The sequence below is a fragment of the Culex pipiens genome, chromosome 3, assembly GCF_016801865.2.
Source record: "Culex pipiens pallens isolate TS chromosome 3, TS_CPP_V2, whole genome shotgun sequence".
NCBI classification, from domain to species: Eukaryota; Metazoa; Arthropoda; class Insecta; order Diptera; family Culicidae; genus Culex; species Culex pipiens.
This window is the reverse complement of record NC_068939.1, coordinates 46,266,505-46,291,593: the sequence shown is the minus strand read 5'-3', so window position 1 is coordinate 46,291,593 and position 25,089 is coordinate 46,266,505. Positions and strand designations below refer to the sequence as shown.

At 39.3% G+C, this 25,089-nt stretch overlaps 2 protein-coding genes across 3 annotated transcripts; one reads left to right on the top strand and one right to left on the bottom strand.

Moving 5' to 3' along the window:
- Window positions 1-6: 6 nt before the first annotated feature.
- Window positions 7-12,261, bottom strand: LOC120421526 (transmembrane protein 223). Its single transcript, XM_039584745.2, has 3 exons — window positions 12,125-12,261; window positions 388-853; window positions 7-321 (listed from the first exon to the last, which is right to left on the bottom strand). Exons 2-3 carry the CDS (start codon window positions 827-829, stop codon window positions 26-28), a joined length of 738 nt encoding a protein of 245 aa, XP_039440679.1. The 5' UTR covers window positions 830-853; window positions 12,125-12,261; the 3' UTR covers window positions 7-25.
- LOC120421525 (activating transcription factor 7-interacting protein 1) lies at window positions 4,427-24,394 on the top strand. Of its 2 annotated transcripts, none has more exons than XM_039584743.2 (5): window positions 4,427-4,584; window positions 12,837-13,112; window positions 17,047-20,182; window positions 22,837-23,447; window positions 23,517-24,394. In XM_039584743.2, the coding sequence occupies exons 2-5, from the start codon at window positions 12,887-12,889 to the stop codon at window positions 23,978-23,980; spliced, it is 4,437 nt and encodes a 1,478-aa protein (XP_039440677.1). In that variant the 5' UTR covers window positions 4,427-4,584; window positions 12,837-12,886; the 3' UTR covers window positions 23,981-24,394. The 2 variants fall into 2 exon arrangements, with proteins under 2 accessions (XP_039440677.1, XP_039440678.1); XM_039584744.2 differs by lacking the exon at window positions 4,427-4,584 and adding an exon at window positions 12,399-12,662.
- Window positions 24,395-25,089: the final 695 nt, after the last annotated feature.

Genomic DNA, 25,089 nt, shown 5'->3' with positions numbered 1-25,089 from the left:
GTCAAATTTGCTCATCTATCAAGTTCTAATCAAGCTTTCGTCTCATCCCGACGGTATAGTCGTACAGCCGGTTGTTGAAGAACTCACCACGTTTGTCCAGAACGTAGAAAAAGGACCGGTCCTTGATCTTGATGGGGATCGTAACGCGGGCCGCCTCACGCGATTCCTGCGCCGAAATGCACCTCACCGGTACGTCCATGATGCGGTTCCGGCCGAACGGACCGTACGTGACGACACTGACTTGGGCTCCACCCTTTCGTAGGATAAGAAAGCGCACTGAACGCAACGTGAACATCCACGACGCGAACAGAATGCCGTAACCTGTGAGAGAAATTTGAATTTTAAACAACTTATTTAGTAAAAATTAATAATATTTTCTTCACCCACCAATAAAGAACGACATTATCGCGATTCCGTTCCGGTACTTGTTCTCGCCCAGATTTATCTTCTGGTACCAAGCCAACTCCTCCGGATGTTCTGTTTCCGGCACGGGTGCGTCCTTGAGCGTCGTATAGGCAAAGTGCGTTAAATAACCCCAAAACAGAAATTGGCTAATCGCGAAAATGTTCAACATCCGGAAAAATTTTGGATTGTCGTACTTGAATAACATCACATCCTTGACCACGTTCGTGCTGACGTCGTAGATTCGGCCTGGGGGGCTCTTGGACCCGACTTGAGCCGCAAGCCGCCGACCGGCGGTCGTGCTGAACCAGCTGATTGGCTTGGAACCGGTAGGAACGGGTGCCGATCGGAGCGGATTGAGCAGAGTTCCGGCGGTGAACGAAGGCAGCCGTGGCCGGATGGACGAGGTAAGTAGTCGCAGGATCATTGTTGATTTACTGGGTTTAATTCACTAAAATTAAATTAATTTACGCTTAGTTTGAATATTATCTAACACAATAATTCTGCTCAAAGTTCTCTGGTTTGTTTATGTTGCACAGCAAAACTTCATGTTGCAATGACACAATTCTAGATTAAATTTTCAAAAGGTCCTATCTGCATAGGAAACCCATGAGGGATAGGCTGTTTTGAAAATTTAATCTAGAATTGTCAAAATTCGTTTTATTGTGACCAAAAATGAAATTGAGACCTAAAATCGTAATAAGATTAAAACAAAGCGTGTTGAAATAACTATTTACACAAAAAAGTTGCCCATAATTTTAATTACATGAGCACATTCAATTTTTAAACTAAGAGCTTACACATGAAATTAAAGTTCAGAAAAGATACTTTGACCCACTGTGCGATCACAGCCTGTGTTGCGCCCCATCTGTTGCAATGTTGTTTTGTTGCAGCGATTTTGTAACGGGTCGTCGATGCAACACTACAGTGGACCGCAAAAAAGTGATTTCTTTGGCAATTTGATTTATAAAACATTATTTTTTGATTGCAAATATTTTTTTATGTGCATCAACTGCGAATTCAGCTACTTCTTTTAAATAATGTCTTAATAATATTTTTAGAACAGATTCAAATTGTAGAAATTTGTCTCCTTATCTCCTGATGATCCGTTTAGAGATCATGTCCAGATTTTTTTTAAAGCTCCAATCGACGGTCCAATAAACATGAGTCAGGGATACTAAAAAACACTCAGAAAGTGTTTTGAAATTGGCGAGAAATAAAATTTTAGTGAAAAAAAATCATCTGAAATTTTCAAAAATTCTAAAGATTTACTAAAAATATACTAAAAATTATTTTAAACGTACGTAAATGCATTTTATTTAATTTATTTGATTTTACATAGAAATTTTGAAGTTTTCTGATTTTTTTTAATGTGAGTAAAAATAGTCAATTTCGTAAAAAAATCATCAAACCTTTTTGGAAATGGGTTATAAAACGTTAAAATTTGACGTAAGTAGAAAACTGTAAAGAAAACAAAAATATAAGTATTCATTTTAATTTAAAAGTCATGACGACGCCATGCCATGAAAAAATCAATAAAAATCTTATGAATAATATATCTTTTGCCTTTCTTACAATTGTTAGAATTGTTTAAAAATTCCGGTACAGGTTAAGAATCGTTCCAGAATAAAATCCTATTATAGAGCGGATTCGCTAATTCAAATGACTGACAGCTGTGAAAAACTTGAAACCACGTGTTCTGGAATTGTCGAACAATGTTGTTGAAACGTCAACATCAGTTTGACAACTGCTTTAACGGTTGAGTGCTTTTTAATTCGAATACTTTCGAATTAGCGAGCATTCGAATTAGCGGACATTCGAAGTAACGAAATTATTTTATATTGATTCCGACCTTGTTCATGCATGATCTTGTTGCTCGATTGGAACCCCGATTTGACAGTTCGATTGGAACCCTGAGAGTGACATTTCGCCTCTCCATATAGGCTCTCTACTCTGTACTAATTTGAAGGTTCCGATGCGCTCTTTCGATTGTATTTTTTTCCCAAAAACCGGAACTCGAAGCCTGATTTTTGAGAGCTCTTTTTCTGAAATACTTGTACAATGTCTGGGGTCGGAAATGAGAATTCTTTTATGGTTTCATTATTTACGACCGGTAAAAGTGGTCAAAACTATTTTTAGATGTATTTTTTGGACTATTTTACAGAATACACCTTCAAATTCAAAGAATTCTATTTCAAACAAAATTCTTGTAGCCCAAAATTTTAAGCTTTTCCAGAATTTATATCCAGAGACTAGTCCAGAGATATAGCCAAATTAGTGCTTTACGTCTTATTTTTACTCTATTTTTGCTGATTAAATTTTGGACAAATTTTTTGGTTTGTGTAATGTGTATACAGAATCTACTGAACATCAAATTCGAAGTCTCGGCTCGTTCTCGCTCAAAATCGACAAGTCGTCAAGTCGAAGCTTAAACGCCAGCACATTTACGCATGCGCGTTTTACGCTGTGCGTGAAAGTGGTACATATTATTTTAAATTAATCATAGACTAGCAGTCGTCAATGACTGAATATCCTGTATATTTTTCTAAAAAAGAATCCAATATGTTTTTTCTTGATTAATTAAAATTATCTTGCAACCCATAATTTACCGCTGGAATTAAAAAGGGCATTCGAGATCGAGCCTAAAACAACAGCTATAGCTCAAGTTCGCACTGGTTAGTAACATTATGTTACTGAAAAATTAATTGCACCAATATTTTTGTCTGATTTACTGAATTCCCCCCTTTTCTCGAGCTTGGGAGTTTACGTGCTTATGTCGAAAAAGTAAAAAAAAAACCTGAAATAATAAAAAGTTACGGTAGTATTTTTGTTTAAACATTGTGTTTTGCTACAAATATTATGTTGAAACTGATAAATTTGATTCAATTTAATTTTGTTTTCAGTCAAGCTAAATTTAAATACAAATCAAATTTGTTGTTGAACCTTACTTCTTAAGTCACGAAAGTTCTTATTCCAGATCAAACTAGTTTTGGGTGCATTGGCAGAGCAACCGTAGCAAGACCTCGGATGCAACGTCACACGGGTTTTGTCGCGCTACACTGTCGATGCATTGCGACTTGCTGTATTCATCAAAAATCACGTGAAAATCGAAAACGTGTTGTACTTGTATGTGTTTATTTTTCATTTACTTTGATAAATATAATGGTTATTTTTTCTGATCTTCATTTTCTTCTACTTGTCTGCTTATGTGCCATCTTGTCACACGGCTGCTGTAAAAAGATAGGACGTGTCACAAGATAGCACGCTGGCGGCGATATGTTTGAGTTCAGATGATAAGATGATGATAATTCGAGGAACTCTCCTATCAAGTGAGTTCTACGCGATCTAATTGTTCAGTAATTTTCATGAAAAATTGTCAAATAGCAATAATTTCCTGTGCGATGACCTCAATTCAAATCAACACAAATGGCCGCCATCTTGGTTTCTCTTTGCTGTACTTTTCTTATTTCCTTCACGTTTCCCAGCATCAAGCTGTGCTGGGTCAGCTCGTTCTCCAGACTCGCTCGATACTTGAAGAGGTATTGCACTCTCATGCTCGATATCTCATGGCTACCTCGCTCTGTCCGCTCCTACAGGTCCAACATTCAGAGGAATGTCTCAAACATTTGGATGGACTGCTGGCGTGTGTCGAACAATCGTCACGAGCGACGTTCGACATTCAGATAGCGGCTATAGTGTTGTATGACTCTTTGCTGCTGTTGTTTGCCTGTTTGAAATGTTTTCTTTTCGTATGTTTTAGAATTTGATTGATTGCTTTATGTTGTTTTAAATAATTTTATGTTTTATAGTTTATTGTTTATTTGAGAACTTTATATGGTTATTTAAATTCATTTAAAAGTTCTAACAACTCAGAAGAGCACATAAGATCGGTTCCGCATGATAGTCGGAGTTCCATACAAATATTCCATGAATTATACAAAGATTATTACAAAAAGCACTCAACCTAACCTCAAAATAGCCTTCGGCTTTGTTCGGCTACCGCTCGGCTTTGCACGGAGTGCGGGCAGGCAGTACGCCCCGGTTGCTGTGTTGCCGCGCTTTGCCACTGTAAAATTAAGGGCCGCACAGTTGTATTGGTGAGGTGGCCCCGGATAGCAGTAAAAATTTTCCACTGTGCAGATTGTGTGTGGTGTGTTTTCGACTTGTTTTGTGCCGATTTTGGTAAGTAACAAGTTGTTAAATTTGTTGTTACTAACAAGTAACACATCAATTAACGGATGTTGCATCGGGAGATTGATGTGTTGCATCGTTAGGGGCGTTGTTGCGGGAGGGAAACGGGTTTGTTGATTAATTTTATTGCCAGTTTTTTTTCGCTTTCTGTCAATCAACTTCAGCCTGCTGTGGTTGTAGTTGTGAGATGGATGTTAGTGGGGTTTGATGTATGAGTTTGCTGATATTAATAAAAAGTTAGGTAACATTTCTCAGTGTTAGTGTGGGATGATGGTGTGAGGAATTGAAGTTTAGTTAGTTAACTTAAGTTATTTTTTATACTTATCTATTGTTGTATACAACATATTTACATAAAACTTAAACTATTACAAGAAGATATGCTTAATTTATACCCTTATGAATGTAGATTGCAACTTAACATGAAACAAATAATTGTTAAGCAGCTTTTACTCAAATATACAAACCTGAAAACATGTTATATAAAGTTTTAACAAACATATAACACTGATTTAAAGGTTGAAGTAAAGCTTTTTCAGCAAAACATCAACCACAACAAATATAACAACAACAAAAACTTGTGCCAATTCGTACTGCCTTCCGCGCGGCAAGATTTTATTTTCTCTCCTTTCCGTCGCTGCTGCTGGCAAACGTTTGTTCACAGAGTCGTGTTATAAAATTTGCTGCTGCTGTAGGGCTGGGGCTACATTTTATGCCCACTTTGTGCCCATATCTTGAATGTTTCCATGTTGTTGGACTTTTTTTCGCTCGCCTGGACTTTAATGTTTTGATAACTGAGTTTATTTTTTTTTCGATTTTGTTGTTGTAGTGACCTTTTTTTGTGAATAAGTCCTAATACATTGTTACAGTGCTTATATAATGCTTTTTTCGACAGTTTCTCCCAACTGGTGATAATTAATTAATAAAATTTGTTTTTTTCGATGAGCCACAGTTGATGTAGTTATTCTAAAAACGTTTTCGTTTATTTATCCAGTTAAATGAACTTAGTTTAACAAAATCTTGTATTCTTGTCTTCAGATACCTTCCTACAGAATTCCTATACAAAACAATACTTCCCTTACCAAGCACTCCACGGCTGTATATACAGCCAGCCACACACCCCTAAAACCCCCAAAAACCCCACACCCTCCATCCCATCCATCACCCCTTCAAACTTCACTCAACTTACTCCAATTTAAAACTTTATCTTCAACTCTTCCACTCACTTACTTATACTCTCTCCATCCACTCAATTATTCACAATTATTAATCTAACTTATAAATTCCTTCATCAACTCCTTCTTCCTATATAAATACTATCTCTTCCTACTACTTAAATTATCATATATCAATATAATATATTCATCAATCAACCCAATTCCACTCAAATCCCCTCCCCTTTTTCCCCCCAATCCCCCACCATCTCTCCTACTTTAACTATATCTCTCTCTCTCTCTTTATATATTATCTAAATAATAAAATATAACTACACATATCTAACAAATAATTAAATTTTAACTTTATTATCCTTTCTATTCCATTTATTATCACCCATTTAATACTAAAACACAAATCAACAAACCCAATACCAAACCCAACCAATTCAAACATAATTATAACACAATTACCATATTATTCATCCCAACAATAAACACCCCCAAAATCCAAATTAATAAATTTACAACACCCACTCAAACAATAACATATCCACCAACCTTTTCCTTCCAACCCACACCTATTAACATTAAACTCCCAAAACTACCCCCCCAACAATACCCCAAACATTCTCCAATCCCAACTACATCCCCCACCCCCCATACATAATTACTACATACATAAACATCCCTCCCAACCCTAATACCACCCATAAAAACACAATCAAACTAACAAACATTTATCCCCTCATACCCTCATACAACTAACACTCCCATTTTACTATCGCCAGGAACAGTATAGCATGCTTTAAATCGGACAGAAAGAGGGAGGTATCGTTATATTTAGGTGCTCCATACAATCAATTAGGAGCCTCCACAAATGACGTAGCATTTGAAGGGGAAAGGGGGGGGGGAAGGAATTAAAAGTTTTAATTTTGTATAGGAATAATGCTACGAGGGGGAAAGGGGGGGGGGGGGGTTAAAATACCCTTAATGAATGCTACGTCATTTGTGGATGTCGGCTTATTTTTTTCAGCTGATGATTGTTTTATCAATTGCATCATTTTTACATGTGGGTCGTACATAAACTACTGATCACAACAATAGTTAAATTGTATCATCTTAAATCCATAAAAATGTATAGGGGTCGTCCATATACTCCGTATTTTTTACTAATTTAAAGGCTGACATATCAAGAAGTCTGCCCTCACCCAATGTTCTGCACCCCCTACTTTTTCATTTGTAAAGGGAACATAAAAAAAACTCGTCACAAAACAAGTAAGCGTTTCTTGTTTGATTCCGTGGGACGGTCTTGTTGATCGATTGATTACACCGGACCGGGGCGCGACCCGCAAAGATCGTCGGCGTCGCCGGGGATCGTCCGGGAGAAGTACCACAGACGCTCGCACAAAGAGGGCGCCATTGGACTAGGGTGGACTTGCTCTGTGCACAGCTTTGCCATTATCGATCCGCTTTCGCGGTACTTTACGGGCGGTGGTTGTGGTGTGGGTCGTCCATAACTTTGGGATAACTTTTACACAGGAAAAAAGAGCATGGACTTTTTAGTAAAAACATGAGTTTTGATAATGAGAATTTAGGTTTTCAACGAATTAGTAAAAATAAACAATTTATGGACGGCCCTCTTGTTTGTTGATTTTAACTGTCTTTATATAAAACAATGAAATTTATTTATGTATTATAACATTTTGAGGCTAATTATTGTTATAATTGACCTAAATGACGTAAGTGACATTTCAAGGTCAAATGAAGGTCAGACTGAAACACAGTCCAGAGAACCGAAACCTTCATCCGAAGATCCGTAATTAACCCTAAACATAGCTGAAACCAATTTTCCTAACAAAATTCAGAAAATTCATGCGACGCCATTTTGTTTCCGTCTCGCGTGGATCAATTTTTCCACTTTCAGCAGCTTGTTGTCGGCTGTTGCTAGGTGGCTTGCTTGGATGTGGTACTGCTCGCTTCGATACGTCGCTCGTGTTGGTGGTGAGACACGGCTGCTTGATACAGCAGTTCCGATTTGGCAGACGGGGAACGGAACCAGCCTAAGTGAACGGCTGATGTTCAACGTAAACGGGGCTATAACTAAGACTTACAATGCATACATTACTTTAAAGGTTTCTGAAATATCATGTATTTACATAATAATTGAAATGAGTAGCTTATGGATGATTCCTTAAAGCAAATTTTACGTCTTGAAAATATTAAGAGAATTATATAACTTACAGTTAATGTAATCTGTCTTACAACCACTTCAGCATCAAACTTTAGTAAAGTTTATAAATAGCAAAAGCACGGGATTGGCACTGCGCATGCAACGGAACACACGCATACCAATGCCAACTTTGTTTGTAGATCTCGTGCTACACTTTCGATCACATCACTGAAGCAAGTGCTATTTACGATTGTCAAAGCTGTATTTACAATAAAGAGCGGACATTGTTCTCTATCCAAAGTGAAGAATTTATGATCTGCACATTGTGCAATCTTTCCAAGTTGATCCTTCATTATCAACTGCTTTTGCTAGTCGAATCTCTATTGGTATCCCCACATTCCTTAATTATCCAATAGATGCATGACAATACAGCACATTTTAAAACAAACAATATTTAACAACAAAATTTCGATTTGTTGTAAATCATCGTTGATTTTCAGTTACTAACTTTAATACCGATCCGGACAGCCAATACCTATACGACAAGTCCGGTCATATAAGTCTCAAATTAAAGCTGCAACATTGCTCCTCAGCTGATGCAACAACCTGGCGCGACATATTTTGTCGCGTGGGTGCGATGTAGCAATGTCGCATGTTTTTTTTCTTTTGTTGATTTTGGTTTGGATTTGAATGTATGAACTTTTTGGGATGTTTTTTTCTTTAAATAAAACATCAAAGTTTAGTAACATGGAGGAATGATGTAATTAATGATGGTGAAGTAGAAGCAGTTATCTACCATGAAGTTCACAATACAATTTTTACTTTGTGTGTCAGTGTATTATTATACATATATTAGTAATGTGACAATTTATGATGTATCGCGTATTTTTATCATTCGTTAATATTTTTTAATAGTGTCCGAAGTATGAATAATTCTGGAGTATATTTTTTAGAAGGTCCAATAAACCAAATTTTATTTTTTTTGCATTGTGGGTGTTTTTGAATAATTTATAAATCTTTAAAAAAACTCCAGAATTACACCTTTTGAACCTTTTTTGAACAATTTATTTCCCTCATAGTCAAAGATTTTAGGAGAGGATTTTTCAATCTTCAAATTTGTTCCCTTTGCACACTCTGCGAGTACGAGTTCGCCGGTGAATTACAAGCTCTGCACCGGGTAAAAAGCAGAGAGGAGATCGTCGTGGAATGTGCGCACAAGCCATCAGACGAGAAAAAGGTTATTTCCTCCTATATTTTAGGAGAAACAGGTTGGGAAGGGGTCGTGATTTCAGTCTGAGGATCTGGAATCACTATCTGATCCCGGCATATGAAAAAACGTAAATTTAAAATTAATCAAGTCGTGAACAGATTCAATTGAACGAATCGAGATGATGTGGCAACGCGCGGCGGCCATTTTGTTTTATTTTTATTTTTGCTTAATATTGATTTTTCTGGCTGCACAGTTTTGTTGGAAGCGCTTGAAAAGCGCTTTCACTGAAGCGAAATCAAATACTTCGAAATGATTTGTATTTTGTAAATACATAACTGTTCATGTGGGGTCATTCATGATGAATGTAACTATTTCAAGTATTACATAGTAAAACTGTTCACACCACCTAATCAATATCTGAACAAAGCGTTTTTACTAAATTTTACCGTTCATACGTTGTTTATGGACTGCCCCTCCAGAATCAATATTTATGTAATTTACATTGAGCGAAAAACTTGATTTTTTTCATGTAAAATTTGAATGTTGCATAGCATTTATCTTGAACTGTTTAAGATTTCCTCAAGTATTCGTCACATTTGTTCATACTGATAGAAGCAAGATCAAAACCTACTTTTCTAGCAGTAATTTATTGTTTCACTTGTGTAGGATAATTCGCAACACGTAGCACGCCTTTAAGAAAATCGTACGCAACATGTATGCAACAAACTTTCGTTTGCGTAGTAAGCTGGTGTTTTTCGTTAATATTTAGCAAACAACACAAGTTTTAACTTGATTTGTTTTTTCATTCTTACTTTGAATTACTTATATGAAATCTTAATTACTTTAATTATAAATTACTTCCATAAACTCATAGGACCTCTAGGAAAATACCTTGGAAACCATAATTTATCTTAAGTTTTCTGTAAAGATTCCCACAAATAATAAAGAAAACATTAAAACTCATACAAAACATCGAATTCGGCATGCTTCGGTTCAGCTCGGCTCCGTCCGTCGGGTTAGGTTGATTTCAGGGCCCAAAAAACGCTTGCTGGCATCAATCTCTGCCATAGTATTGGTGCAGTGCTGCTAGCAACGAGACCTGTTTTAACGTTCTTTATATTTTCGTGATTGTGGTGCTTGGTCTGAACACACACACTCGACGGTAAGCGTTTTGTTTAACTTTAGTTGTTTGTTTGTTTTTTGAAAACATTGTAATTTTAATAGTTGTTGTCTATCGTCTTTTAAAATTTCAAATGAAAAATTGGCAAACTGAAATATTCTTCTTTTAAGAAACATTTTTGAGCCTCAAATATAGAATGTATCTTTTCATTAAAAAATAATGCCCAAAAATTGTTTTCGATTTCCCAATAGGTTGTCCATAGAAGACGTCTTTCTCGCTTTGGCCTTTGCTTCATGATGTACAGATACGGAACATCCGCTTGTTGCGGACGGTTATCGATTTTTGTTCTAACTTAAATTTTCCCTTTGTGCAACGAGAAAACCAGGAAACTTATTGAATAAAAATATTATGGGGGACGATTGCAAAGTATTAATTAAGTTGAAAGATCTTCAACTTGTTCTTGAAATTTTTTGTAAAGTTTGTAAATTTATACAAGAGACAACTTTGTTATTTTCATTAAACATTGTAAGTTTGTATTAACTCTGCGGAATCCAGCTGATTCATAATAAACAAAATAAATTACAATTTACGAAAGACTTGAAGCTCAAAAACGTCTACATCGAAAAATTGTTCAACGCATGTGCACCAAAACGGTGCAGTGCTGGATCGTCGTCACCAGCACGTTGCTTCCTCTTCCATAAACTCGTTTTCTGATCTTCCTGTGATGCGAGGAGACTGCTTTTCGTTTCGATTCTCTTACGTTTCTCTGATGCTCTCATTCTGCATTAGTTTCTTGATAGAAAAGATGGCATCCACTTGGGATTGTCATTTCGATTTTTTTGTTGTGTGCAAGGTTTCTTTTTTACAGAAATCAATGTCACATTTAATTTTGTCAATTCGCGAATTTCATATTTGAAGGCCACGTGGTTTATGCACGATCCCCTAGTAATCCGCTTATAATAGTTACAGACTCCGAATTTCATATTGCCAAATTACTTAAGAGCATTTTTGGGGTTTTATTGTAGCTAAAAAAAACAAAACCCGATGGTTTGACACCAATTGTTGTCAAACGAACGAGGTCACTTTTTAGTTTGACACCCTCTTTACACGGAGCTCACACATACTACCAAATGATTGGTTTGATAGTAAGTGTGTGTCCCGTGAAAAAAGTGACAGTTCGTCACTGTTTAGTTTGACTTTGTACCAACTAAAAAGTGACAACAAAATAGTTACCAAAATACAGGAAGGTGCTGTGTCCTATCCCTCGCCTAGACCAGACCAAAATCCATGATAAAGCTGTCAGACCAAAGAGCAAAAAGTAAACAATCTTGGTCTTCGACGTAGGTGCACACAAATCAAGAAAAGAAAATTTGAAAAAGAATTTTATTTTTCCAATTCAATAACTGGTTTTGGGCTGCAAAACTGGATGTGCACCAGAAAATGATTTAACAGTGTGGCGTCCTGTACACCGACAATTAAATAAGCAGTTAAAAGCCTTATTCTTCCAGTTTAATTTTTGATTGCGTTTTTGGTTTACACCTGAACAATCTTGAAATTTTTTAAGCGGATTTGTGATTCCTCTCGTTCCATCATTCCCTTGCCAAAAAAGTTATTTTTTCTGAGGACTTCGGATTATCGACTCTAGACTGGATTTTTGACCGGTACTGTAGATGTCTATCCCTTGGCTTTTTTTTTATAGAAAAAATAAAACCGATAGAAATTTGTTGACAGTCGTTGCATAAAATTTCCATGTTTATGAGTGATGTAGAACTTCAGCCAATTAATCATTTTTTTACAAACTAAAATAGGTTCCATCTTTACGCGCGCCTTTTTGTCGCAACATGCAAACCAAAAACATAACAACTTGTTATACATACCACCCCCGCGCCGCCTCCTTTATGTACTTCTTCCACCCCACGCGGGTCAACCGCACACACAACATAAATAAACCGTAAACACACCAACATTAAAATTCACCGGCATGCATGCGGCGATGTTGCGCGCGCCAAACAAACCCACATTGCACTCACACAACCAAGCCGAACTGTCATGTTGGGTGTGGGTAGTGTGTGTGAGATCGCTTTGGTTTTTGCTTTTCGCGGCCTGCTCTGAATGTTTTACTTTTCTCTACCCCGGGCCAGAGTGTCGTCCACAGACAGTGGGAGAGAAGGGTCGTCGGAAATATTTTGGCTTCTAGTGTTTAAATAATTTATTGTACAGTTTAGCTAGTTTTGTAGTTGGATTATTTATTATAGCTAGGAAGTATTTATAAATTTAAAGAAACGTCGGTACTTGGTAATGGTGGATTAAGGAAGAGATTGATAGTTTCTGATTGCTGAACGGATGTTTTATTGACCTTCGGGCTGTCAAGTTACAGTTTCTTTGGTGATTTTCTCCTCTGAAAACCTACTTAAGGTAAACTTAAGTGTGTTAAATTTGTGGTTTTTGGTTAGCTTAAACTAATGAAATTCAAATCACTGTAATAAAATCGTGATACAAACAGTTTCAACTGGTTTTACTCTAGTGGTCCACATGAACATAACCTCAAACATCTTCCTAACAAATTCCCCCTTTTTATTACACTTTCAGAGATGCGTACCCAAAATTAATCGCAACTTCAAATCTTGCCAAACCACAAAATGATGGAAGTCGGAACGAACGGAGGAGGGTTGGAGCTGCCGACGACGAAGGTGGTCACCTCGGAGGTAGACGGTATGGATACGCCGATGGAAAATGGTACCACGGAAGCGACGGAAGTTAAAGAAAACGGCACAAATGGTGCGGACAGCCCGGTGGCGGCCAAGGGGCTGGAGGACGAGGACGAAGAGATGGAGCGGTTACTGCTGAGCGATCCGGAAGAAGAAGGTAAGCGGCGGGTTGTGGGCGTTTTTTTTAAACAAAAATAATAGCGCATGCGTTTTTCGAGTTGAGAAAGTGCAAAAAAAAAATAGATTTCTTTTCTAATTCTGTAAAAAATACTAAACATTTCCTTTTGAAATGTTTGTCTTGATTTTTTTTTCATTTTGTTTTTTTTTCGAAAATGTCATAGCATTAATAAACACAAACTTTTCAACATTGAAAATTGGACAATTAGTTTCTTAAATATTGGCATTAGAAAATGTGGGAATTTTCGGACCTTAAAAAACATTTTTTTTTTTTTTTTTCGCTGTGTTTCAGCAAACAGAGGTTCAATTTTCAATGTCTCTTAGGCAATTTTATTGGAAATTTGCTGAACTTTTCAAAACAAATATTTTCGAAAAATTGACAATCATGTACACTTTTTTAAAAATCGAGCATCGGGAATTTATCACTTAAAATGCTTAAAATAAAACTTTATGGGACAATACCTTGAAAACGGTGCACATTATCAAAAAATCTGTAAAGTACTTTTCGATTGCAAATTTAAATAAAACCTGCAAAAAAAAAAACTACATATTTTGATCATACTTCTCTATGGCTTAAAAGTTGCGGTTTTTTGTTCCCTAAAACATATAAAAAATCAAAATATGTTTTTTTGAGAAACTGATTTTTTGTGAAATAAATTTTAATTTAAAATATGCAAATTATTTTTCCGTGCACCAATTTTTTTCAAAATTGTCCTCATCAATACATACAACTTTGCCGAAGACAACAAATCGATATAAAAAAAATACGTTACTTAATCCACCTTTAGGTGGTTGGTGCCTTCCTCGCATTCATAATTTTTTATCAAAATATCTGCGATCCGGCCTCAAAAAAGTGTATTAAAAACACTAAAGTACTTATAACTTTCGATGGGGTTGTCAGATCTTCAATATTTTGGGCTTGCTAGAAAGGTTTTTTGATTACCTTTCCTACGATAGGTCGCATGATAGATCCGGACAACTTTTTGATCAAAATATTTGACATCCGGCCTCAAAAAAGTGTATAAATAGCACTTAAGTGCTGATAACTTTTGATGGGGTTGTCAGATCTTCAATCTTTTGAACGCGTTGGAATGGTCTTTCAAATACCTTTCTAAAAATATATAGCATGATGGGTTTTCTTACAAAAACCACCCTTTTTACAATCTTCCGAAGTTTAGCTAAAATCCTTTTTTTAGCATTAGTTTTGAAGTTCTTTTCTAAACTTCATAAAATTAACTAGGGTCTTGTGGGACCCCAAGATGGATCGAATGAGACCAACACGTTCCAAATCGGTTCAGCCAGTCCGGAGATAATCGTGTGCATATTTTTCGGTGCACGGACTCACATCCAGACACACGCACAGACATTTGTTCAGAATTTGATTCTGAGTCGATAGGTATACGTGAGGGTGGGTCTAGGAGGTCGAATAAAGAAGTTCATTTTTCGAGTGATTTTGTAGCCTTTCCTCATTGAGGTTAGAAAGGCAAAAATATCTTACACCGTATGTTAACTGTCATTTAAGTGAAAGGGATACGCTCTTGTTTACAAAAGTTATGTGCCCTTTTGAAATGTTAGGTTCAATTTTCCCAAGAATTTATCACTTCGACGCCAACATTTCAAAAAGCATCATGTACAAACCATGCGTTTTGAGAAAAACGCATTTGAATGTTGAGCATCCATTTTCAATTCCCATTTTTATATAAAAGCAAAATAAGATGTTCTAATGATAACAAACGATGAAAAACGTTGCTTTTATTGATACTTGATTATCCAAATCCAATAAATCATTATTTCCGTAATTTTATTTGAGAAAAACAAACATAACTTCTTTTGAAATCACCAACGTCGATATCACCCTGCTGTCACTGAGGGGGGCGCTTTGTTATGATTCGTTTTTCTTCGCCGAATGTACATGGCGCTTTGTTCATGTTGCTTTTTTTCGTCACGAGGTTTATGTAGTCTTTTGTTTGACAGGTTGACAGGGCTATATAAACAGGGACTGCTAATGGCAGAGATTTTGTTTATGTTGCTTTATTTAAAATCATGATTAAACGGACTTTACTGAAGTAACTTTTGCTCATTTTTGGTGGAGAGGTAGCTTATTAGGAGTACTTGCAGAATATGCAATAACCCAGAAAGTGTCAAAATGTACATGATGCCTTTTGAAATGTTACCGTCGACTTTTTTGCAAATATATTTATTTTGATATGGATGAATTTTTGTTAAACTTTTTTCATGACAATAGAATACATTTTGCATCATTAGTTCGTCCAAACAAGTCTCCATATAATTTTGGGCATCTGTCCATACAAAAGACTATTAAAATATTCAAATTGTATCTTGAAAACAGATTTTCTGATCAGCTTGGTGTCCTCGGCAAAGTTATAGATATTGCTTTTTACTTCTCACGAAAAATAGTGATACTCTACAAAATTTACCCATTTTTTAATTCGCAAAAAAACCGTTTTTGAAAAATCTAATTTTTTGATGTTTTAAATCAAGGGTCCTGATTTTTGGCTCAAAGATCAGAAATCACTCACTCATCGCCGAGCGAATCTTTGCCGATTGGAGCTCGCAACCAGTCGCGAGCGATCACAACTCTCAGGCCGCAGACTGCCAGCGACTTGCTCAATCGCTTCTCCCAGCGACACAAATACTTCGTGAATTTCTTTGCCTACTCCGTCCGTCGACCCGAGTCACACACGAATACGTTCAGAGAGGAGAGAATCTAACAACATACCAGCTCGGCGCTCTTTTGGCCTGCACTACCACAGTTTGCCGTAAATTTGTATTTGGCAGAGTGGAAATTGCTTTTAAATGTGTCTTTGATGTTGTGTTATCAACAAAATTGCAAAACATTTTTGATAACATAGATTTTAAGCAGTTTAATAACTGAGCAAAACAAAGCCGATCGCAAACTATTTCGACTCAGCGACTGAGCGACATAACGCAATCGGTCTCTCTGAACCGTTCGCTGTACTACCCGATTGGAGTGAGAGGGAGAGCAAAGAGAGAGTAGTCTGTAGCGATTGATGTGGAAGTGGCAAACGGTAGGAAACGGTCAGAGCAGTTTTTTTGTAATTGTAATTTGTTGTTTTATTGGTTACGATATCCTGTTAGTCGCTTTCAGTTTGTGATCGCGAGTGAATGAGTCGTTTTGGAGCAATCAAAAATGACATCTTTTAAGCTATGGCACAGTTTTGTCAAAATTCGATTGGCAGTGATAAATTTTCGAAATAAAATAAAAAAAAAACGTCCAAAAGTCAAAAAGCAATCGAGTACTTCACATAAAATGTTATAGCGTCTGGCGTCGAATGTTATGTAAAGTAGTTTTTTGATTGCAAATTCGATTATACATCTAAAAACCGGGATTTTTTTTGAAAAGTTAGACTCCCGGTCGTTGGTCACCTCTTGTTTGACACTTTTTTAGTTTGTACCCGTTGGTTGGTCAAAGTCAAACTAAAAAGTGACGAACTGTCACTTTTTACACGGGACTCACACTTACTATAAAATCATCCAAATAAAAAAAAAAAAAAATAAACAAAAATTAAATTTCCAACAAATTTGCTTATTCTTGAAAGAATTACTTTAAAATCAAAAAAAAAAAAAAAAATTAAACCGAAATAATTGTACTAGTATAAAACGTGAGTGGGGAATCTCTACGATTCTTTTTCATGACCTAACCTCCAAACTGAATCCATTTCAATGAATCATCCGTGCGGTTAACTTTGCACAGTAGGACTGGCCATTGAGAAGAAAAGTGATGGGCGTGACCTACTCAACATTCTCAATGCTACTTTTGGATTTTATTGGATTTGATTAGAACCTGGGTTTCAAAGTTTAATCAAAATGATCCATGAAAAAAAAAATGCTTTGTGAAAAATTTCTAAAACTTTAAATTTTTTTCTTCGCAGCCGACGCCGCCGGCAAACCTGCCGCCAACGAGTCCGAGGTCCAGAACATCTCGGACACGCTGATCGACGACATAATCGCGCTGAACAAGGACTCGAAGCGAACCGACGCCGACGAACCGGTTGACGATCGGATAGCGGACGGTCAAGATCAGGAGCAAAGCTCCGATGCTCCACCTTCGTCGGTCCAGACCAACGGCGGAACCGAGGAGCTCGACGAGGTAGAGGATGCCCTGCTCGGCGGTGAAGACTGCGGCGAAACGGTGGCCGAAGCGGACGAAAGTTTGCTGCTGGAGGACACCGCGGCCATTCAGATCGAGGATACGGCCGTCGAGTTGACCGACAGTAGCATCGCGGTGGTGGACGAGTCCGCCGGGTTGAGCATTCTGAACACGGCCGCGGTGGATATCACCGATGAGCTGGGCGATTCGTCGATTCTGAAGGTCGGCGAGGAGGCGCCGGTGGAGGCCATGATGGAGGAGATGGTCAGCTCGATTGCGGACAATCTGAAGGCGGACAAGGAGGTGGACGAGCACGTGGGGGATGAACCGATGGAGGAGGAATCGCGATCGTCGGAGCCTGGCGAGTTGATCAAGTTTCCGGACGTGGACGAAATTGTGGCGCAGACCGAGCAGAAGGAAGAGGCGTCTGCGGTTGAGGAACCGGAACCGGAAGTGTCCGATTTGATCAAGTTTAACAGCGCTGCTCCGAGTATCGAAGAAGAGGCGGAAAAGTCCGAACCGGAAGTGTCCGACCTGATCAAGTTCAGCACCGTGACGGCGGGGGAGGGTGATGAAGCGGACAAACCGGAACCGGAAGTGTCCGACTTGATCAAGTTTCCCCAGGAGAGCGTGGCGGAAGTGTCGAGCGCGTCCGACATCCCGGAAGCACCTCGGGAAGAAGCACAAAAGAGTCCCGCCGAAGCGGAAGTGTCCACGTCGGGCCAGGATGCTGCGGAAGGGGAGGAGGGAGAAGGCGACGAAAACGATTCCGTTGATGCGTGCCCGAAGGCGCTGCAGGCGGCCGACGAGGAGGACCTGCTGGAAATGATGGAAGAGCCGGAGCGGGGTGAAGACGCCAACGGGGATGAACCAGCGGACGAGGAGGATGACCTGGAGGACGACCAGAGCAGCGAGTTTGGCAGTGCGAAGCAGTCGCATGGTGATGGCGATGAAGATGGTGAGGCAGACTTCGAGGGTTCGGAGTTTGGTGGCGGTGAGGATGCGGACGAGGGCAGCAGCAGCAGGCCGGAGGCGGAAGTTGAGCTTGAGGAAGCCGAACTGGAGGAGGGAGAACCGCCCAGCAAGCGCAAGTGCTCGGTTGACGTGAGGGAGGAAAGTGGTGATGCGGTGCCGGAAGTTGTTGTGGAGAAGCAGGACACGGAAGAGCAGGAAAAGGCTAGTGAGGAGAAGGAGGTTGAAGCGACTGCCGCCGAGGAAGTCAAACCCGTTGAGGAGGAGAAGGTCGAAGAAGGAACCACCGAGAGCGAGGAAAAGAAGGAAGAGGAAGAGAAGGTTGATGCCGTTGAGGACAAAGTTGAAGCTGAAACCCCAGCTGAGAAAGCGCCGATTGAAGCCGCTCCCGTTGAAGACTCCGAGAAGGAAGTTGAGAAGATGGACACTTCCGAAACGGAAGCACCAGCTTCGGAAGAAGCGCCAACCGCCGACAAAGTTGAAGCTGAAGAACCTGCCAAAAAGGACGACGCTGAAGCGGTTGTTGAAGAAGACAAGAAAGAACCCGAAGCGTCAACTGAGCCGGAGAAACCCGTCGAAAAGGACACCATTGAAATCGTGGATCTTGAGGAGAAGAGTGGCGACGAGCAGCAGGAGAAGCAACAACCGGAAGTGACGGAGGAGTGTTTGAAGGTTGATGAACCTGAGAAGCCTTCGTCGGACGAACCTGCTAAAGAGGAAGCGCCGAAAGAAGAGGTGAAGAAATCGGAACCTGTTGCCGCAGTTGAAGTTCTCGTCATCGACGACGATGACGATGTTCCGGCGAGTTCCGACGAGTCTAAGAAGGAAGACGCTCCGATTGCGGCCGGCAAGCGACCCTGTCCGGAGGACGAGTCTGAAAAGGCGGATGAATCAACCAAGAAGATTCGTCTCTCCGTCGAAGAAGTGGTCACAGTTGAGGACGGCAAAAAGGAGGAAGAAAAGCCGAAAGAGGAGAAGAAATCCGCCCTCGAGTCGATCGAACCGCTAGACATTCAACTGGATCCGCAGCCGGAACCACTTAAGGAACCGCTCAAACCCGTTCGGTTAGACTTCATGGCCAAGTTCAAGAAGCCGCTGGAGAAGATGAACCGCACCGACCTGGAGGAGTTCGTCCTTCAGAAGATTGTCGAGGGCATCGCGTTCAAGTCGACGATCGCCGAAATGCGAACCCAGCTGGACTCGCAGGATCAACTCCTCCAGGGCTACCGCCAGAAGGTGCACGACCTCAACAAGCAGTTCAAGGATCTGGAGATGGTCCACGAGCGGGTCATGAAGGATCTCGAGAAGAAGAACCAGCACTTCATCACCCCGGTCAAGATAACCCGAGCCGTTGGTCTCCAAGTGTCACAACCGCGCTTCGCCCAGAACCAACGCCAATCCTTGCTCAACTCGTCAACCACGACCACCAACACCGGAAAGGGCGCACAAAACCGTTCCCCAGCGGCCAGTCCCGCACCGACCGGCTCCCCCAACAAAAACTCTCCTCAAGCTAACGCTGCTCAAAACCGTCGACTCAGCTACACTCGAACCCCGCAAAATGTAGTCGCCGCCAAGACGGCAACCCCACCGGTATCCACACCCCAAAACCGACCCGGAATGGCCGCGAAATCCCCACTCAACACCGCCCCCTCAACCCCAGTCAACCGCGGTATAACCCCGGTGCAAACGGTCAACACTCCTCAAACGCCGCAGCAGCAGCAGCCACAACCCTCGACTCCGCTGCCCTCGAACGTCGTGATGAGGAAGAAGCCGCTGCAGAAGTTTACCCCGATGAGGCCACCGATGTCGCTCACCCAGCAGGTTCAACAGCAGCAGCAGACGCGCCAGATGCAGGAGCAGCTGATGCGGCAGCAAATTCAGGAGGTGCAGACGAGTGGATCGGCGCCCAGCAGTCCGCTGGTGCAGTCGCCGCAGGGATCGCCACTGTGAGTATTGATTGGTGGTCAGTCAGGGTGGGCACTCAAGGGAGAATCGGGAAGTTGCGAAAAATCCATTTTTTTTTAAATTTTAGTACAATTAGGGAAATTTAAAAAAATTTAAAATATCTCTAAATGTTTTTTCACTCCTCCCTTTAAAATCGGCCTGAAAAATCAGGGGGACAAAAACATGTTTGTTCAAAAATTTAAAATTTTCTATAGAAATTCAAGTGCATCTTTTGTTTTCGTCAAATCTTACATTTTTGGAAAACTAATGATTGCAAAACAACTGGACTAGTTTAAAATGTATTTTAAAACACTTTTTTTTTTCATACAAATGTTGCGATTGTTATTTTTTTGCATTTTTTTCGGAAATTCTGATTTTGAATATTAGTTTTTTTTAATTCTTCCAATTTTTATATTTTTGAGCTTCAGATCTTTTTGAATATCTGAATCTTTTAAATGTTTTTCCTCAAATTGGAAAATTTAGGGTTTTATGATTTTTTACAATTTTTGATTTAAAAAAATGTTTTTTTTTAATTCTTCTGGTTTTTTTTAATTTTTAAGTTTCTTCTTTGAATTTTACAGTCTTAGAATTTTCGGAATTCTGAATGTTTTAATTTTTATTTTTCAAAATTGAAAATTTTGAATTTAATAAATTTTTACAGTTTGGAATTTTTAAGATTTTTTTTTGTTGACCTTTTTGATATTTTTAATGTATGCGTTATTTTTGTTTAATTTTTTGTTTAGAGTTTTTTTTTATTTTCAAATTTGTGAGTGTTTTTTTATTTTTGATAAGAATTTTAGAGTTTTTGTTTTAGAATAATTTTAGAATTTTATTCAATTCTTGACTTTTTTTGAATATTTGTTTTCAATATTTCATATTTTTGGAATCTTGAAATTTTTCTTTGAGTTTTTGAGCCTTAAAATTTAAAAATTCAGAATCTTTTAATTTGTATTTCTCAAATTTGAAAATTTTGTAATTTTATACAACTTTGGAAATTTTATCTGTTATTTTTTTTTAAATTATTTAATGTTTTTTCTGATTCTGTAATTTTAAGTTTTTGAATTAATTTTTTTTAATACTTAGAATTTGGTTTTGAACTCTTATGATTTTTCGGAGATTTTTTAATTTTGAAATTGTTGAATTGCAAAACCTCTGAATTTTAAAATTTTGAGTTTTTGGTTTTTTGAATTTCCTTGGCAAAAAATTAAAAAAAGTATAAAAATTTAAATTATGAGCCATGGTTTCAACATTTTAATGAAAAAAGTGTTTAAAAATGCATTATACACCTGTCCAGTTGTTTTGCCATTGTAAGTTTCCAAATATCTAAGTATTGACAAGAAAATTTTTTTTTGCGAAAATATTTTTTTTTGCCAAATAATTTTTCAACAAGCCCAAACATGTTAAATATTATTATCAATGCTGAAAAATTAATTTTAGATGTTCTCAGTTGATTATACTTTATTTTCATGGAAATTTTGAAGTTTTTTGGAAAAATATTCCCCCCCCCCCCCCCCCCCCCCCGATTTTTCAGACCAATTTTGAAGGGGACACTTTAAGAAATATTTGCAATGGCCTTACTGAACTTTAAAATTTTCGAATTCTAAATTTTAAAGTTTCAGAATTTTTAAAGTTTTTTTTTATTTTTTTTGCTTTAAAAGTTTTTGATTTTTTTGCCAGAAAATTAAACGATTATTGTCATGGCCTCTGTTTTACTTCAGTGGTCCAGAACGCAAAATTAAGTGGAAAATGGATTTTCCAAAAAAATGTGAAGTTTTGGAGCTTTGGTGTCTTCAGACGAGTTGTTGCAAATGGAAAGGGGCAACTTTTGATTTGGTTGAAAATTAGGGTGGTTCACGATTAGGGTGATTTTGAAAATCTAACTTTTCAGGAATATTTTTGGGAATTTTTTTGTCTTCTAGAAAGTTTTAAGGCTTACCAATTAATGCAAATTTGTCGAAGACGCCAAAATTTTATCTCGTAAGCTACGCCTTCTACGACCAAATTTATAGAAAGCATCTGAGCAAACCTTCAAAAATCAGTTTTTTGAACGTGGCAATTCAGGGTTAAGTTTTAGAGAAAAGTGATGTTGTGGGCACTTTTAGAACTCTAAAAAACGAACATTTTTCTTATTTGACATGTCAATTTGGACTTAAGGGTCAAAAGCTACAGCCATTTTAAGGTAAAAAAGATGCAAATTTAAAACTTAAATATCTCGAAAAGGCGCAAGCCAAATTTTAAGCACCAGGTTGTATTTGAAAGAGGAGATCCAGCACTACAAACGCTGAAAAAATCTCAGGGGGGTTTTTCTTTAAACTCGAAATATCTTCATTTGAACAAGTCTAATTTTCTAGGGAAAACCATATGAGACCACCCTAACGAAATTCGAAAAATTTCATTTTTTAGAGTGGGGGGTTTGAGATTAAAAAAAAAGTGTCCACGTGGTTTGTGGATGGTCCCGAATAAAAAATTAAGCATTCGAAATACAGTCAAATTTCGAAAAAAAATCGACAAATAGCTTTTCTATAAAACGGAACATAAAAAAATGGATTTTCCAGCGAAATTTGTACAATTGAAGGCAAAAATGCCGAATATTGAGTTTCCTCAAAATACCCTGAAATGATCGAGATTAACCACTAACCACAATTCAATCCCACAGGACTCGCACCCCGGAACCCGCCTCCTCGCCTGGCATCGGTGGCCCATCGTCCGCTCGCGTTCCACCGATCGTCATGAAGAAGGTAACGCCGCAGGCCAAGGGAACTCCCAACACGATGCAAATCATCCACCGGCCGGGAGTGGTCGCGTCAACAACGGTCGTGCGAATCCCAGCTGCCACATCTCCAGCAGCACCGGCACCTGCACCAGTGGCCCCGGCCGCTCCCGTGGACAACTCCATGATCGATCTTACCGACGACGATGACCTGCCACGGCCGCCAGCCCCGATGGCCGTTGCGCCACCAGCCCAGGTCGTCCCCAAGTCACCGATCACGTTGATCAACGGTCAACAGCAACGTCAGGGCCAGCAGCAGCAGCAGCAGACTGGAATGCCACCGTTGGTGGTGATCAACCAGCAACGGTTGATGAACCGTCCACAGTTGCAGCAACGCCCGATGCCGACCATGTTGAACGGTGCCCAACAGCAGCGGCCAATGTTGATGCAGAGACCGGGCAATTCTCCGGCGCCCGCTAATGGAGCGTACGGACCACGGTCGATGGTCGCCCAGCAAGCGTACAAACCACGAGCAGCGTTGACCAACAGGCAGATGGGTGAGTTGCTATCTATTACTTCAGTTTCTTAGTCCAAGTAGCTAACGATCATCTTATCTCTCTTTCCAGCTGAGGTCAACCAGCGCATGATGGGCCGCGGCCCGGTGCGCCAACAGGCAACCACTACCACCACCATCGTCAGCTACTCCCACCCGGCAGCCCTGCCCCATCCCGGTCCGCAGCCCAGCGGAATCGGCTGGAAGGTTCCCCCGCCACGGCCCTCGATCCGCATCAACAACATCGAAACCGGCATCGTCATCTCGTGGACCATGGACGACCTGTCGGAGATCCACGCCCAGATCGTGAGCTACCAGATCTACGCGTACCAGGAGACGACGGCGCCGCCCGCCGCGGACATGTGGCGCCACGTTGGGGACGTCAAAGCGATGCTGCTGCCGATGGCCGTCACGCTGACGCAGTTCCAGGAGGGCCAGCGGTACCACTTTGCCGTGCGGGCCGTCGACGAGCACCAGCGCGTGGGACACTTTAGCCCGCCACGCACCTGGAACGAGTCGACGCCGGGAAAGGCTTAAGCCGAACCGTCGAGAAATAGGTTTTATTTTGCGCAAACGTAACACAAGTAAACTTTAGCGTGTAGTAGCGAGTAAGAAGGAACAAATTTTAAACTAATTCTCTAGCCGAGTGTCGGGAGCCTAGACAGCACAGATTCTGCGTGTCATTAATGTCCTTTGTGTCCTGAAATAGAAAGCAAGCAAGCTTATAGAGTTGATTTCGTTTTAGAACATTATCTGATATCATCATCATAAAGAACCCGTCGTCGAAGAAACCTTGACAACTGAATGGTAATTTAATTGAAAGGTACTATAGCATAGCATAGCGTAGATAGGAGTGTAGGATTTAGGTTGTAAGTTATATGCGAGAGCGACCCCGCGGATAAGTCAGCGTTTAGTAATAAATTCTGAATCAACACAATCAGTCTAATGGAATTGTTTGTTTTTCTTTGAGTATTCGAAAGATGTCCCTGTTTGAAAAAGACGAAATTTAGTCAAACATCTCATTTGTTAAATTTAACCCTGTACAACCAAACCCAATTTGACGATTCGCCAAAATCAATTTTCGACCAATTTTTAATCTTTTAAAAGCATTTTAAATTTTGAGAAAAAAAAAATATTTTCATGTATTCATACAGCAATTCCATTTGAAAAGAGCCTAAACCGAAAAAAAAGTTCTCCGATCGGGCTCAAAATTTTTCTGGGAGTTCCTTGGCCAAGGCCATTAGGGTGACCTACATCGTGCTAGGGTGGTTCGAAAAATGGCAATTTTCGTAATTTTTCGCAAAAACCACTTTTTAAAAAAAAATCATATCTCCGCGTCATTTCATCCGATTTTAGCTGTCTTAGACGCAAAAGAAAGGTGATGAGTTTGGCTATTTGAGAAAAATTGTAAAAAGTTTCAAAAATCCAGCTTAACATTTGATAAAGTCGTATGAAAACTTAAAATGGCGTTTTGACCGTGTCTGGACCAAAGAGCCTATGTCTGAAAATATTTTTATCGGATTCCTCGGAAAATTTAAAAAAATTGGCGATGTCGAACCGTACGTTTCCGAGATATGATTTTTTGAAAATAAAAACTGAGTTTTTCGACGCGCCACGCGCAAAAACAGGAAAATGACGAAATCGGC